The sequence below is a fragment of the Chaetodon auriga genome, chromosome 15 (genome assembly GCF_051107435.1).
Source record: "Chaetodon auriga isolate fChaAug3 chromosome 15, fChaAug3.hap1, whole genome shotgun sequence".
Lineage (NCBI taxonomy): Eukaryota > Metazoa > Chordata > Actinopteri > Chaetodontiformes > Chaetodontidae > Chaetodon > Chaetodon auriga.
Genome location: NC_135088.1, coordinates 17,153,192 through 17,171,537, shown reverse-complemented (window position 1 = coordinate 17,171,537; position 18,346 = coordinate 17,153,192). Strand labels below are relative to the sequence as shown.

At 40.3% G+C, this 18,346-nt stretch overlaps 1 protein-coding gene across 1 annotated transcript in view; it reads left to right on the top strand.

Annotated features, from left to right (window-relative positions):
- Positions 1-14,256, top strand: part of pcdh1a (protocadherin 1a) — an 88,129-nt gene extending 73,873 nt beyond the window's left edge. The window contains exon 5 of the mRNA XM_076750605.1: positions 10,282-14,256. Coding sequence (XP_076606720.1) covers positions 10,282-10,652 — 371 coding nt within the window. The 3' untranslated portion in view covers positions 10,653-14,256. The remainder of the gene's footprint in view (positions 1-10,281) is intronic.
- The last annotated feature ends 4,090 nt before the right edge of the window (positions 14,257-18,346 follow it).

Sequence of the window (18,346 nt, the reverse complement as noted above, 5' to 3'; positions counted from 1 at the left end):
TCGCTGCAGTTCAAGGACCTTACAAACTCAATGAGGACTGTGAAACAGAAAATGGTCTCACTACAGTAAATGGAAAGCAGTGGGACGTTGTTTTTTTTTTTTTTTTTTTTTTCAACAAATGAAATATCCTCCTGGTGAATGGATCAATTCTTAATTTGCAGTTTTGTGTTAACATGGTATATCATGCAGTCAATATTCTACATGCCTTAAGGTGAATAGAAATGACTTGAATTAGTCTTGCTTAACATCATGGCCAAGCATGTTGCAGTGTTATGCATTTGAGGTAACATAACTAACATTTCGCTGCCATATTATGCAAACTCATCAGAATATTTTTACAGGTTTTGACAGGGTTTTTGATCCCATCTTCACTAGTTATAAAAATTGTGTCTTTTGAAAGCACACTTATAAACTTACTTTCTGGCTCAACATATCCCGAAAGAGCCCTTGTTCTCAAGCCAAAAGCAGAGTAATTCTGACAGAATTTTGCATGATGGTGTAGCTTCTTTCCACCATGCATTTCTGCTGGATTTCTGCTCTAATTAGAGAGCATACTTGACTTCATTGTAAAATTGTGACAGATTTTTGCTCGTTCCAAACTACAGAGCTGTAACAGAGACACGTAGATTTTCATGCAGTTCCTTGGTTGCCGCCAAAGGTCTATTTTACTTAAAGCAATTATGCATTTTTTTTTTTCTTTCCTTCTTGCCCTTTGGGTAACTCCCTCTCAGATGGTCATGTTGTAAGGCCCCAACACTTGTCACTCATCTTGATGAGCTGTCTATTTTATAACAGTATCTAGCCTGGAGATGAGGTACCCATCAAACACGCAGCCACCACAGGCACTGAAAAACAGATGGCGAGTGCAGCCACTTTAATAAAAAAAAGCGACAGCAATGTTTACTCTTGTTGTGCATTTGCTGTATTTTTTTTGTTTTTGTTTGTTTGTTACTGCTTTCCCACTTTATTGTTATAATTGCTGTGGCTCCCATACACTCCAGCCTGGCTCACCACAAGCCACATTCACGTGACACATAAGCATAGCGAATATGCTCAGTATTGTTTAATAATGCCATGCCACGCTAACCCAGGGTCACAGACAGATGCAGACTACTGCACTGTGTACATGACCCAATTTACTCATCAGCTGATTAAATTTTAATTCTAGTATCTCACAATGTAGAGGATGTCCTGACCATATATGTCATTTGAATGCGGTAAAACATTTATGCTGCCTTTTTAATGCCCCATACATAAGTGCAGGTATGGTCTTCTTTCAATTACCTGAAATACTTATATTTATAATACTCCCATATCTGAGCAAATATTAGGTCAACTGTGTTAGTGTTAGATTTCTGTTGGAGGGTTTCAATAACATTGGTGATATGAATGTTGACCCTTCTTCATCATGCTAAAGCTTATAAAAGACAAACACAAGCAGCCGAATGCAGTGGATCAGTAAGAAACAACAGGGGAGGGTGGAATCATGCTGGTCTCAGAAGCCAATATGATGACCCCCTGCTGCCTGCTGCGTTTTGCGTTTCTCTTTAAGTCCATATTTAAAGACTTAAATTTGCAGTTTCCCTTAATAATTACATATTCAATCATATTCTTGATTCCATGTGATTTTTTTCCCCTTTCCCTTAATCAAAGCCTTGTCAGAAAAGCTATCGTCTAGCAGAGGGTATAGACGGGTGGAGCAGCATTGGGAAATTGCTGCTGTTGCCTCTCTGCTACACAAAAGGCAATTTTCATATTTCATCATGTCATAAATTTGAATTGTCCTGCTCCAAACGCATAGCTGTATTGTTCAGAGCATTGTGGGAACAGAGCTTTCCATCTGACTGCGTTACTATGCTGACTTTCCCAGAGAATTGTCAGTCATGCAGCAACTCTCTATCTACAGTAAATGGTCAAATAAAGCTTTGCCTCTCCGGGGTCGTTATTTAGCCGCTACGTGGACTGCTTACATGATACTAAAGATCGGATTTTGTGAGATTATGTTGATGTTTGTCCATACTTTCAAATGATGTACCTACTCTGACTGTATTATTCAAATCTGCGTATTAACATTTATCTCTTTATATCACTCGTGCCGATATATGCATTTCGCCTGGAATGCGTCCAGAGTACATGGTACTCTGATAGCGACCTGAGCCTGATCATTTGGTTGCTACTTTGAAGATATGATGTATGATCAAATGATAAAAGTGGTCCTGTAGCAGCCGCGGCCAGAGGCAAGACTATGTAGTCCACAAGACATGGAAAAATGTCGGTAGTATGTCACTACAGAGTCTAAAACTCTCTGTGTTCACCATTTCTATTTTCTATTCAGACTATGCAGGTGTAGGCTAATTAGCAGCTAATGTTATCTCTCCCAAGTTAAGATGCCTCACACTGCACAACGTGGAGATCAAAGGCAGAATTAGGAAAGAGATAACATCTTGATCGAAAGGGGAGGAGAAACAACAAATGGATCATGGAAGACATCCGTTTTACATGTCAATAAGATCGATGAGTGAAAGATAGTGAGCATGAAAGTGGTGCATAGGACTTAACTCCGGAAGAAAATCCTTAGAGGGGAAAAAAAAAAAAAAAAAAAATCCTCCTCTGATAATTAGAGCTGTAGATCACATGTGAAAGAAGACTTTGATTTTTTTCTATTGATGTCAGTTAAATTGTAAATGAGTTGTACGCACATTATTTGGCATGACCATGTTTCACCTCTCTCCTGGTCTAAGTACAAAATAAAAAGCACTTTCTGTTGAAATCAAGAAAAGGAATTCTGTAATGGGTTAAATGGAGCCTCTTAGAGATAGGTTAGCATGTGGGCGACAAACAAAGATAAAAGCACAACACTAACATATTGCGACCTGAGTTGAAAAAGCCCATTCCTCTAAGTGTTTCTAGATAAATATGGGTTCAAGGAAATAAAAAGCTTAAATGCAACGAACATTAAGCGTAAGACTGAACTCCCTCTTTTCACTAAAATGAATCATCTTCTACCTGCTTGTATGAGGCCATGGAGCGCTGCCACTTCTGGAGAAAGGGCCATAGAGTGCAAATGTGAAAGCCTAAAGCAGGAAGAAAGCTTCAAAGGCAGGGACCAAGAAAGAGACATTCAGACGTGAAGAAGAAAGAACGTTTGGGTGTGAGACAGGAATAGACAAGTGACTCTTCAAGTAAATGTCACACATTAATCAGAGAAGGGTTGGGTGATAAAACGGTCTGTCTAATTATCATGACAATATTTCCCATTAAATCAGTCATGAACTTCCCAAAAAGGTATTTTTGGTGTTGATTTTTCTCAGTGCCATCTTCATTTCCAACTTTACTGCTGTCACCAATTATTAGCCAAATAAAGTCTTACATGTTTTCTTTTATTAGCTAATCTGCACAAGAAACAGACCTCTGCTGCTTGTTGGCATACACATGCACTCACAGCAGAGCAAAGCAAAGCAGGGTCAAATGGGCTAGAAGTGTATTCTTAACATTTTGCACTAACCAAGTTTGTTTCAAACTGATGAACACCCTGTCTTCTTCTTCTTCCTAGACTTGTGCAGAATTAGTAATGGGGTTGCAAAAAAAAAAAAGTAAAAAAAAAAAAAAAAAAGAAAGAAAAAATTATCAGCCTATTGGGCGTCCAGTCACAACCCTACACCACAGGGATTTAGTCTACATTTCTTTGAGCTTTTCTAATTAAATTACTCAGAAAACTGAATGGGAAATGCAAGGTTTCCTATTTCAAGAGTGAGAGAATCAGAGAGCAGAAGAAGCAGAGTGAGTCTAAATGTAATAATGCCAGAAGGTTATCACATAGCTAGCATAAATACATGATAAGATATTTTAACCCTTTACAAAATCACTCTCCCGTAAAAACCTATGGCAGCTAAAATGTCCTCGCAATCAATTTTACATGTTGTTATCATGTAACTTTGCAAATTACTATGATATTTTCATACCCAATGCCAAACGGTTAATATTGTCCACATATATTATGCTCAATTGTATTTACACATACTGAACACATGTATAATAAAGTGGCTCTTTGTACTAAAGCTGTATTTTAATCATAATCAGCATCCCCGTGTTTCATATTACACCCTACATCAACTGTGGCGCAGCCCACACTAAAGATTTAAATGAACAGCATTAATAAAATACCTGCATTGGCCTAAAGAACAAATGCAAATTTCTAAATTTAGGCACCGATGTCTAACTAATGCTTTTCAGACTCAACATGCACATTCTTCTGTGAGTCCCTGAAGCCCTCTCTGCATGAATATGAGATTGAATCCAGCATATAGAGTAATGCTGTTTATTATCCAAGCTGACTGCTCTAATAAAAGATTTAGTCAAAAAGATGCAGGCATCTTTTCTTCTTGAGTTAACTTGAGTAAAAGTGGGCCTATGGTCAAGACATACTGTACTGTGTGTTGTGTAATATATTAAATTGATAGGTAGATAATTAGATGTGGAGACCTATTTTGCATTTATTTGGCCTTCCCTTGCAGTCCCAGTTATTGACTGCAAAACCAAGACTCAAGTCTTGTTCGAACTAATTCAATTGAGGAATAGTCTTGAAACCGGTAACTGGACTTATATGATAATCATAAACCTGAATCTCTTATGTTCATGATAAATAATTTGTTTTATTTTTTCCCATTGGCAGCCACTGCAGATCAATATTCCGTTGTCAAGGTTCAGAATGCAATTTCCAGTCAGTAATTGGCCAGCAAGCCAAACATATTGTTGTGGGCAGAGCCATGAAGCTGTTCTCCACACAAGCATTTCACAAACATTTCTGTGCACCAGCAGAGAAATGATTATATTACTTACAAAAGCAACTATATCATCATTTAGAGCTGTTTCCTCCTAGTCCTCTACCAATGTTTTGAATCTATTTTATCTGAAGATGCCTTGTGTGTGTCACAGTCTGACAAAGCCTTAGTACTGGTTGACATTTCACATCGCATATCAACTTCTCAATTGGAGGAGCTGGTGCATAGCGTGATCTGTCAGCAGGTGCTAAGGCTTTGTCAAATGCAGTGATACAAAAGGCAGTCTTCAAATAAAGGAACTCTAAGACAAAATGGTGGATGGCGAGAGAACTGACAGGAGGTGTACCATCACCCACTGAACCATCTACAGCTGCTTTTTCTGACGTGCCTCTGGCCGACATGTCCACTCATCAGCCTTTGTCAGGAAGAGGCTCGCCTGCTCAGGAAGCTGAGAATTCAGACCTTACTGAATGCGTGAAGGAGACTTTGACACATGTGCCTTAAACTTCAGTAACAGCTCGTATCATTGCATCACCTTCTTGTACACAGTTTGACCGAGAATTGATTGTGTTTCCACCAAAACATTAAACCATTTATGCTTAGAGAGCAGAGATGGAATAATCTGCAGGACTGTGTAGAATGATGCGTTCACATGTTGTCACGTTTTGTTTTCATGCAACAAAAGACATAAAAGCATACGTTTATAATAGACTTTTAAAAATGAACTTTTCCAACAAGGCTGCCTAAGAAGGCAGGTGATGCTGTGTATGTTAGGGCTTTGGAATGAATGCAGTAATCTACGGCGTGGCACCACAGTGTTGTGACTAAATGGTTAACTGCAACTTCATCTCTCATGGCACTTTCTGTATAGGCAAGGTGGTAAAGCCTTCAAGCCCACGCATTCTAACTTTGCTGGTGAGATGTGAAAGTACAAGTCGAAGGTTACAAACTCCACCATTGTTCTTTTGTATTCCATTACAGTGAGAAAGGTACACGTGCGTGTCAACACTATGTTTGTGTGCTTGTAGCAAGTTTTCCTCTCTTAAAAATGCTCCCCTCTGGAGGAAAAAAAAAAAAAAAAAGACTGTTTTTGGTAGCTTCTGCTTACTGTGAGAAGCTGTTCTGAGCACATGAATAACAAGACTTGACATGTCATAGCTAAAGAAATACAAAACCCCGGTTTCTTGTTTTTCTTCACGGAGTATGACAACCATAGAATACATTCACACCCAGTTATTATACTGATAGCCGGCGTCAGACACTAATATCGGCTCACACTGGAGATATTTCTTCTTTTTCCTTTTGTTTCTTAGAACTTTTTAGTCATTTACCACATAAACTGTTAGCAGGGACCACAAATATACCATTAATATCACTCACACACTCCCAAACGATAGTTGCTGTTTTTCCCCGCCATCCCTCCATGAGCAGTGGGTCTCTCATATTTGTCCGCCATCGATCATAGCGGTGTGGCGCACACGCTGGAAAGCAGCCTGTGGGGAGAGGCAGCATTTGCAATCAAACAGAGAGGAGCAGTGTGAAATCTCAGGAAGAGGCAGCTTCCCCCATGCCCGTGGGCAGGGGATCAGACGATGAGGAAGCCTGCCTCAGACACTCAACACCTCCCACTGGCACCCTGATGCAAGCAGCATGCAAACCCACCCCTCACATGTATCTGTCAGCCGGGGGGTTAAGCTCTGTGTGTACCCCCACTCTGTAACTGCACTGTGGAGTGCATGTTATGCTGCTGCAGTGGAGGTGCTTTTAGAGGCTTTGCTAAGGTTCACTGTGAGGTGTTGATGTGGTGCTGAAGGTGGTAGAAGGTGGAAATTACTGTTTTTATTTTTTCCTTTTTCCATGATATTGCTTTAAGCAAGCAGATGGGACTGCCCCAGTATAAAGGGAGAAGGCTACAGGTGCAATCTATCTCCATGTGTGGAGGAGAAGAATTCTCTTTTGCACAGAGAGCAAGAAATGTCATCGCTCCTCAAAACCAAATCACAAGCTCTCTAAATCCAGTCAGCCTGTTCCAGCCACTGGCATAATAGTGCTGTGGTTTGCCCATCTGTTCTCCATTGTCCACCTTGGCTCTCCATCCATGACATACAAGACTATAAAGTCTAAAGGGTTTGTTACAGACTGTGAGCAGATTTATTTCAGGTATAGGTACAGGAGAAAACAGGCTTGAGTGGGTGAGAAAATACCAATTTTCCCTCTGTGCCTTTGGCTGCTCTTTCACCCCATGGTTGACTCATTTGCTTCATCCTGGCCACCAAATATTCAAACAATGATCGTTCCAGCCAAGTGTGGGAGTGTGTTTTGATGTGCGGAGCAGACGGTATTCTGCCACACTGTAAGTGGGTACTACAGCTACAGATGGCTAATAGCCACAGCAAAAGGCAGACAGGAAAAGTATAATTATCAGTATTGATTTTTATAGAGATAGATTTGAGTGTGACAGACAGGTCAGTGCAAGCAAATGTAACAACGTGTGCTTTCAGAAATGATACCGAAAACACGCCATCACAGCCCAATAAGTCATTTATTATCGTTACATGTCGAAAAATTTTTGTGAGCCGTCGTGTGTGAATGGAAATAATGTGCAGTATAGAACGCTAATGGAAGCATCTAGTAACAGTTCATCCAAATCGACAGGCTGCAGTTGAATATAGACCTGTCATGTTATTAAACTGTCTGTTAAGACCTGACAATATGTCAAAGCTACTTTTTAAATAAAACCATATAAAATTCAGATGAAACACCAACAGACAGGGTAATGGTCTACTAAAATAGCTGGCATTAGAGCATCTATGTTCTCTCTTGATGACGTGTGATATGTGCTTTGGCACTGTTGGAAGAAAATGGCAGACTTTGGCAAGCTAGACGATGTATTTAGCTGTCATTGCTGATTTTATGGCCGCTGATGATGATGAGCGCGGTTCAGAATGTGCTTTAATTCCTGTCACTGGTGCATGGTATCGTTTTACGTTACATGTTTTCTTTTAGTTGGCATTCCATTACATAAGTCCAAATGATATTTTCTCAAAACACAGTCGACCTAAAGTCAATTACCGAACTGACAGTCAGTGAGGATGTGGCAATCATTGTTAACCTTTATGTCTTTTATCCCTTCCTTTGTGAAAGTGAATGAGTCCAACAAGACATGATGCATTAAATGAGCAAATATGGACCGTTCCTGCATTTTTTTCTGGCCAACTGTGAGTTCTCTGTGCATGTATTCACACCAAGCCCTCTCATATGCACACATGCAAAGGCAATTTCTAATTCATAAAGAAACATGCCCAATTGTGGCAAGTGTTTTAGAAAACCTGTGTAAATGCACCTTTTTCCCCCTGTACACTGATTTTTAGATGTGCAGCTACGCTGAATTTTATAGGAAGCCGCTTGGTGTGGCATAAACCTCCTGGAAGCTGTGGAGAGGTTTTAATCAAGTGTGAAATCCTTTTGGAGTGGATGCCTACACGACTGTGCAACCCTCTCCCCAACTCTCTTCCTATGAACATCTTTTGTAGCAAGAGTCCATTTCACTGCAGTGATGCATACAGACAACGCTCTTAGCAGAGCTGAGAAAATGAAACTCCAATCATCATGCATGAGGCAGTGTACACGCACACACACACGCACACACACACACAGACACACACACACACACGCTCATGCCTCGGTTGCCTGTCTTTTCTTAGAGCTCCAAATTCAGTCTCTTCTTTCTTAATCAGGCATAAAAGTGTAGTTCATTCATTTGAAAAGAATCATTGACATTGGCCTAGTAAACAGAGAGAATTTGCCACTTAAGCATAATGATATAATTAAGCATGAATACGGCAGAACATTGCTCAATTGTAAAGTAAATGTATTAAATAGCATAAACATCTGGCAATTTGGGATTATTGGAACAATGAGATTAACAGCAACAATAGATCAAGCTATGCATTCTTTTCTAAACAATAGGACAATTGTATATGGATTACCCATGAGAAATGGATATTTTAGACATAAATAAGTAAAATGAGAACAAGTACCTTCCACTAATTTTTACTGAACAGTTTAAAATCTTACATCACGCCTGGCCATCATACAAGCTGTCTCACTATGGCTTTTGATTGATTGAAGCCTCGGTGGGCCAGATGCAGTTTTTCCAGCCTCAGTGGTCTGACATTTTGTGGGATAATTATCTTGCCACTGGTCATGAGTACAATACTGATGGTACGTCTCATAGGCTTACTGTCAAGCTGGCATTTTCTCTATTAGCTGTGAACTCTCGCTACAGCCTCTAATACGTCAGCTCTTGTGGTTGCATCATTCGCATGCAGCAACATCTTTGTACGCCTTGTGTGTGCAGCTCTGAGCTCTCCGCTCTCTCTCCGAATACATTCCCTCTCCTTCACACACTGTCCTGCAGCCAGAGAACAAGACAGTGCATTGGTGATGGACGCGTTCTTTCATGGCGTGGACAGCATTGAGGCATTACAGTAATGCGTTTATCGCAGCAATCAAAAGTTACATGTGGGTGACACCACAGACTTGCAGATCTTAGTTTTCTGCTCCTCTCTTCACAGTCATTGATTTGGCTGTCCAAGTCTGAGTCTGAAAGGATAACAAAGATAAATTGAGTGGTATTTCCATTAAACCTGGGCTGTATGTTTAGCTTGTCAACAGGTGGGCTGCTTAACAAGTGCTCTGGGTGCCAGCTGCACAGTTCTGGTAAACAAATACGTGCGTTCTTGAGTGCAGGTTTACTTGCAGAAACCGTGTGGCACTCTTGAGTGATGGCTGAAGCAAACTTATTTTGGAGTATTCACAGCGTGTACGTTAAAATGAGGTCAGTGGGTCATGGGCCCATTTATTTAATTAGGAACAGTTGAATAGAAAATGGATGATAATCAAGGGCAGGGAACTCATTTCAGCACTGTCAATCAATAGCTTGTTCAACAATGGTTTTGCCCCAAGGGAACCAGATTCCCTCTGTATCCAAAAACTGCATTTAGACAGTGTGTGTTTGTAGTATTTTGTCCATTCTTGCCATCTTTCTTTATGTTGACACCTGCTTGGACCAACATTCAAAACGTACAAATTACATCAATCAGGTCAAGTCTATACATTGCACTTTAATGTTTTTGGAATGCAGCCATGTATTACAAGCATTACGTACAAGACAAACTGCCGTTGGATATTTCTAAATGACATAGACACAGCACGCCATCTCCTGAATGTATCCCACCAGCAAGTGGACTACACACACACAGTAGTGCTCATTACACAGTGCATAGCAACAGCTACATAGCAACTGCTGCTGACTGCTTAGCAACAGCTGCAAAGACATCAAGGAGGGGGGTGGGTTTCATGGGGTGTTTCAGATGACACCATTTCTGTTCACAAATGCCTTTTACGACTTTTTTTTTTTTTTAATATTTTTTTTTAAAAATGTTGTTCAGACGTTTATCACTGTCTGATGGTGCTGGTTTCTCTCTCCTGCCCACAGATATCCGCTCCCTCCCGGATGTGGCAATGACCGGAAACTGTACGACCGAGTGCAGCGAATTGGGCCACTCAGACGCCTGCTGGATGCCCGGGCATCCCTCCCCTGTACGCAAGACCAGGAACCCCCCGAAACTCTCCACCTTCGTGCCTTACCAGGAGAGAGGGAGCCTGGGACGCCTGGCAAACGGGAGCGCCAGGCTGGGTGGCGAGGAGCACCGGTCGCGCCTTCCACCCTCCCGCAGTGCCTATTCCAACAGTGGTCACGACGCCAGTCAGGACTGCCCCTTAGAGGAGATGCCCCTGAGCGTGGCCTCTGAGTTCCCACCCACCTCCCCTTCTGCCCACACTCCAAAAAGAGAAATTTACCTGTGAGGAATTATCATCATCCAATTGGCGCACAAATGAAGAAAAGATACACCCACTTCAGAAGGAGAAACAGGCTGTCCACACGCTAAAGCCAATGCCCATTTTGTAGTTAACAATAGGCTGTGACTCATTCAATCACTGGCATGAACACTTGTTTTTTGTCATCTCCTCCTTGAAATATTAATTTATTAGCATATTTATTAAGAATTCCACAAAGTTAATTGATGCACTCACTCATTTATTTATACAAAATCTTGAAGGATACAGTTCAGACTGATCAAAAGGAAATACAGATGGTTATTGCTACTTGAGTAGTAACTAATGTTGTTGTAGTTAGCCAAGTCCCATTCTGTGAAGTGATCTCTTGAATTTGAAAGTTGTGATCAGTGCTCTTGTGCCATTAATAGATATAATTTAATAGACAGCCAGCCAGGCCCTATCAGAAGGCGTAACACTTTTGACTAACAATCAAATGAAATGGTCTATCTTAATGTACAGTGCTGTAAATACATTTGAATGGTGTGTTCTACATATATTTTTGTCTGGCATAAGCTGAAAAAAAAAATTGCCTCAGAATTTTAGCATATTTAAGCTTTTCTTTGCTGCTGCTGTTTAGACTTGATTGAAACCATCTCCAGAAGTGGAGCTCGATATTGTGGTAGGCATTTATCCGCTCCACACAATCACACACACACCTTCGACCCCTAATCATAGTAGAATGGCCTTTACCTCTGCTCCCTGTAGAGCTCTGCCACTGGTGGAGAAAGCTGTGTGGCAACATTTAAACTGACATTATGTTCCACTGACTCTCAGCACTGTGACCTATCGTTCATCATGAAAACAGTTGACTTGGCCACAGTACCCCGGAGTCATAATGACCAAACGCAGAGCGCTCTGCTCACTAGACACATTCTGATTGGGTTTTCACATAAAACCCGGTGACTCACCCCACTGATGAAACCAGTGTATCCATGTAAAAGGCTCTTCTCTATCGTGACAATCACACAGGCTCTATGTGCTAACTCACAATCCTTTCCCTTCATGATCCATAAGAACTCCTGTCGATCTAATGAAAGGAGTTATTTACATGAAAGGGCACTTGAGTGTGGAGAGCCACTGGAGAGATGGAGTACTTATAGAAGTTAATGTCACACTGATGTAAACTACAAGAGAGCTGAGAGTACGTTCTTTGTTTTTCTCACTTGATACTGTATATACTTCTTCAGAGGTGAATTCAGTGCACAGTGCACCCACTGAAAGGAATCAATGGACAGTGTGGACCTTCAAGTCCAAAAAATATATGGGTTGGAAGAAATTTCAGAGGGTTATTGAAGGATTTCAAAAGAAATATTTGATTTCCTGTCAGTAATTAATGTCTGCAAATGCGGAAAATTGTTGAGCTTAGACATAAGTTTAGATAGTGGGAGTCTGGCTCGATTTACTGCAACTCCAGTTAATTATGATTTTCCTTGTATTGAGGACAACATGCTTAATAAATTATTAGGCATTTTCCCTCCTCTGGCTATTGAACAGAGAATAAAAAATAGGCCATGCCTGTGGGCTTCATTTGTCTTTACAAAGATTTTACAAGTGAATCTGAAGGATAATGTCTGAAGGACACTATGTATTAGTCAGTAATTGGATGTTAATGATGACAACACTAGCCTGCCTTAGAACATCATAGAGCTGGCTGGTGCCTTTGATTTAAACATTGATTTGATTAGATTTGTAGATACCTTTCACCTCTGCAGAGTATTTCAATAGTGAGATTGTGTCTCTGAGTAAGGGTGGAGGAGCCTAGAATGGACGTTTCCTAATTAGGGTGAGTAATGAGTCCTGAGCTTGGGCATGTGTGAGCACACCCCCAGGACAAGGCACCCACCAGATAATGCAAATCCACCCGCAGAGCTACAATCAGTTAAAAGGGGTATTTTTATCAGCACTTACCTCATCATGCTGCCATTGAAAACTGCGTTTGGAATAATTAAACTGGAAACATATGGAAATTACTGGACATGGCCATGATTAAATAAGGTGGGCGATTATCCTGCCTTGAGGGGGAGAAAGCACATTATGCCGTTTTCAAAGCCATTTAGCGACTGAAATAAAATTCAAACAACAGCCATGATACACTGTGATTAAACCCCCACGGCTCCCCCAAGCACCCCTCTCAGAGCTGTGGATAGCCGCTTCACGAACTCAGAGCAGCGGGTAAGATCACTGACCTGGAATTAATGACAAGTGAGAAAGATAGCAATGAGTGATAAAACCAGCGTCACATAGCCTCAATCACAACTTTATCTATTTCAATGCTTTCACCCAATTCAGATTCACAACTGCTTCGCATCCAGATTCATCTCTGGGGTTTAATCTTAACCTGAGTACGCTCAGTGAATATGGGATGTTTCTTCAGATTTGTCTCTTTTGATCACCAATACATGAAATAAACGGGATTACTCTGAATGGAATGACAAGAGTCTGATTTAAGTCCTCTTCAAAATAAAAACAAGCCTGGGCCTATTCCTCCCCCCTCTCTTAATGAGACGGACTCCAGCCGATAATGACCCCCTGCTACTCACCCCTGGAACAGTACATCACCAGGTTTGACCTTTCTTTTGAACTCATGCTGAATGAACTGTGTTTACTTCTTCTCAAACACCGAACGGTTCTCCTTGATCAAAGTAAGAGGACATCATGAAACACCTTAATACGCTCAAAAATATGTTGAATAATGTTTAATTTGTACTTAACATTGATTTAATGTTGATTCACTTGAGTATCTTTTGCCTCTCTGTAGTGTGTATCGTATGGTGAACATTTCTGTGGACAGATGGACAAATTACTGTACTGAAATTGGCAAGGGATTTTTTTTTTCCTTACTGATCAAAGACTCTTAGCGAACTGGTTGTGTGAAAAAATAAAGAAATCTGTTGGTGGTGTAGTGTACATAGATCTCCACAACCCTGAGTCTGCTGTCAGGCAGGCAATGATTTTAGCATGAATTCCAAAGATAATTGGTAGAAACTGTTTACTCTTTTTTCTTTTCTTTTTCTTTCTGAAATGTCAGTGCTGGTTCATATTCAAAAGGCCCTCTCCCAAACGAACTGAAATTAACTGAACACTTCATCTTTTTCACAGTTCATCTAGAACAAAGACAATTGCCTTGAAAATATGTCTTTGCAAGAGAGAATCTAGTTGTTATCCTAATTGTTGGTATATTTATATAGGATAAAATGCTTGTGATGCCATGTTTTTGTACAGTTTTATGTACATACAAGTGAAGCTTTCTAAAAGTTCTGAGAAAAGCCGATGGCATATAAAAATTGTAACATGTTTTCTTGAGATGTGCACATCTTGCCTTGGTTGGATTGACCTTTGCTGAGTCAGTGTGAATGTGGCCGTTCTATGCCTGCACTGTAGTCATTCACCGGCTCCCACCTCCTGAGGACTTAATCAGTTTTTATGTTTATTGTGAACAGTGGATTGTCTTATCTTACCAGTTTGTTAAACTCCTGTGTTCTGCTTTGTTCTGTTTTCGCATGTTGACAAATTCTCTTGTAATACTGTAAGTCCTCATGAACTTTGTAATAAAATCACTTCAGGGAAAAAATTAATGCTGTCAGTGTTTTCTTTCTTTTCTATTATTATTCATCGCTTTTGAGTGTTAAACAAGAGTTTGGCTGTTGCATTTTTATACAAGGTTTTGCAGCCTTGGAGCTACATTGTGTAAAATGTGTCTCACTCTAGGACCCAGGCTCATTAAGGAGAACTAGTATTCTTGTCATGTGGGGACCAGCACCTCATTTCTAAGTCAGGAAGCCCCAGAATGTTGAGAGGGAAGCATTCCAGAGCTTGAAGTAGGAGAGTCCCAGGACCTGTGTTCACTACTTCAAATAGAAAAACAATGTGCCAGAAGTACACAGTCACCATCAGGCACTCAGCTTAATACAGAACATTTCTTTAAACCATTGATGAGCTGCCCATTGCTCCGCATTTAGTGCAAGGCTTACAAGACCACTGTCTTGTGATGTTAATTTTAAGATGTCTGTGTGCCTTTGCTTAAAGTCAGAGAGAATAGAATTGTTTTAATGGACAATGAGTTACGGTTGAAAGCATTCAGTGAAAGGGGAACTCTTTCCATGTCTGGATGTTCACGCTTGATGTCTTTCTACTGTGTTTGATCATTAGCACATAAGCTGTGAACTTAATTGACTTAATCATTGTTGCGCAGATACCATATTATTTAATAATGTGTGAACTAGAGTAATGTAACATGAGTAATTAAGCAATTTGAGGCCTCTTTCACAAACAGTTCTCAAGAAGAGTCACTCTTTACTGATGTAGTCAAACTGTATAATTCTCTCTCATATGATCAGAGAGAATATAGCACTATGTGCCACTACAACTTTCAGTCTTCCTGCTTGCATTTTCTTCACCAAAGGAATTTTAAAAGCACCCATTTTAATTCACCTGGGGGTTAAAAACAACAAGAAAAACCTTGTGCTTTATAATGATCAAAATGATGCATACAATGCATATATTTTCTAAACACCACAAGGGGCACCACAGTCTGTACTTTGAAGATTTAGGCATGGCGTATTTATTTTACACTGTATGTGGGACAGTTTAAACATCAGTGCTTTCATTAATGTTCACCAGTTACCATCTTAGTTTAGCATGTCTGCATGTTGAGATTTGCTAATTAGCACAAAGTAGAACCAATGGGCTATGAAGGTGTTTGGCCAAACTACTGGACAATAATGAATTTTGACTTGATGATGGTGCTAGATGAAAAGTCAGAGATTCACTGAGGTTCACAAAGGCTGTGAATATTAACCTCATTACATGGTAATCCATCTGAAATATGCTGAAATATTTCAGTTGGACGAAGTGGTGGATCTACCAACTGACATTGCCATACAGCCAAGCTGCTAGCAAGGCTAAAATAGATAATTCACCAGTGTAGAATATTCAGCACTCAGGCTTTGAAACTGCACCTATATTTAATTTACTTCAAATATCAAACTTGTGCTGTAGGCATTATAAGACTGCTAAACTGCACTGGCCAACATAACTCTTGGTATTAACTCTTGTGGAAACAGATAAAGGCAACAATCTCCCTTGTGTAAGGCTGTTAATCTACACTCAGACGAACATCATCCTCAGTCATAGCTGCCAGTGAGCATTCTGGCTAAGACTTCAGTCAATGTATAGTTGTGTTATATAAAGATTTCTGTGATGTCAATAGTGTATGGTGGCTTTTCACACATTAAAAAGGTGACATTGAGTATAAAATGAAAACACAGAAGTGGCTCTTCACAACTAATTGGATCTTGCAGGTGTTAAGGATCACTTCCTTTCTTCATGAAATAAATTCACTCCAAATACTACATTCAGTTCAACATTAGACCCAGCCACGTATAATGTGAGGATACAGTCCAATAAACCAAACAACATATTAATAACACAGTGCAGTGGGAATAATACCTGTGCATGTGCATTGCTCAGAACAATGCAGAGTGGAAGATGAAGGCAAGGGGCAGACTAATGGAGGACAGCTCAAAACTCATAGGTCACTGGGATGAGAGTTCAAAATCGACCTTAAGAGAGACCTCAACACACCCAGCATATACAGTAGTTACAGGGTGCCGACCACAATCTCCTTCACACAGGTTTGTCAAATGTCATTGCCCAGCCCCTTTACCAGCCTCTCTGACAGCATAAGAGACCAAGAGCTGCTGTGTGTTGTGGTGCACCAGTTCGTTGCACATAACCTGCTTTGGCAAGCACAGGGCATAATTGCAATCCATGTACCATCCTGGAACTCCCAATGCTTTTAGGTTTGAGAGATGGGCTCTGCCTCAGCATGGTACAGCTGTCCAGGCTGATGAGTGTGTGACTTGGATGGACCAAGAGAGCAAAGGTCTCTCACCCTCTTAACTCATGTTAAGGCAAGCAGAAGCCGTGTCTTAATAGACAGCAGCTTGAGAGGGATTCAGTTGATGGGTTCAAAAGACCTAGTCTCCAGTGAGTGCCTTGAAGACCCTGGAAAGGGAAGTCTCTTTCAATAGTGATGAGAAGACCGGCTCTTTAAAGTAACCCTATTCATTTTGTTCACCTGCCACTGGTGAACCGACTCATGAATGACTCTTTTGGTTTGCTATTTTTCACTTCACAGCACTTAAGTTAATAATGCCACTGATTACAGTCTAAATACATGAGCTCAATGTATCATTGCTCTTTATAGCTACAGAGGGAACCGGTCCTCTTCCACGAAGTCTGCCATATTGTTTTCACTATGTTTCTACAGTAGGCCAGAATGGACAAACAAAACACTTGTTCTAGATGGTGCCTTTTCGTATTTCTCATGAGGTTTGCAGGCACCTTAGGTTCTCCCACACACCTGGAAGGGGAGGGTGAAGCGAGGAAAATGCAGCTGGTTGCAATTTGGAACCTCACTGCTGGATGCCACAAAATCCTACACACTGGTTCTGTACCCTATCATGAAACAGCATGGACAAAAGAAATGTGCAAATTTTATTGTAGAAAAATTACACAGTGAAAGATAGTTTTACTGTGACCCCAATACAACACCTTGGCTTTTCTAACACATTACATTACACCTACCCATCAGTGACTGTAATAACATGATTTGAACCTCCTCCCCCACACCCTCCCTTCTCAAACACATGCAAATTCGAGACTCCTATGCAGCCGCCCCTCAAATTCATGTCATCTCTCTTCTTTTGCACTATGCTTATTATGTTTGTTTGTATTTTTTTATTTTTTTTTTGATGGTATTCTGCTTTCAAATTGCCAATATGATAACCATGAACAGCACGCTAAAATCAAAGATCTCTTCAACCTCAAACACATACCCACTCACATACAACCTCTATACGCACAAGCTTGCATAATCTAACACAAATAACACTACTTGAGGCAAATACTCAATAGAATGCATCATCCGAGAAACCCTCAATCATTTCCTCACCATTACTCATCCAGACTGGAGATTTTTTGAGTCACAGCGTTTGAGTCCAGACACTTGCCTATTCCTAGCACAGATCTTACCATTGCACATTTCTATTGAACAAACATGCCTTAACCAAACAATATACCGGTCAACAAGTAGCAAGAAATGATATCCGTTGAGACAATAAAACAGCATAGGAAGGAGTTAGGACATGGTGACAGTTAGCATATAAATAATCCAACAATAAATGAATATTCATATTTTGATTGCTACATCACTCATTTTCCTGCATTGACTTTTTCCTCCGTAGTAACTCAATTATATAGGATGTCACTAATACACCAATCCATTCAATTATAATAAGTGACCACAGCAAGTATTTTTACAACCTTCCAGATGGCACATTAATATCTGACTCTTCAGAGATCCAGAATTTGAAAGGTTCTTAAGGAGAGAGTAAGGATCCTTCATGGACACAAATGATTCTCTGGACAGCCCACCAATTAATTATCTTAATAATCGGAGGAAGTATCGGGGAAATATCTTGCAAAACAACTTCAACAACAGATAGAAAAGAACAATATCACAGCTATAAAATCCTCAGTGGGGACGACCCCATGTCACTAAAAGAGATAAACAATACCTTTCAAACATTTTGTCATAAAGTATATATATCAGACAATGAACCAGCCTTCGATATAAACAGTTTTCTTAATAAACCAGA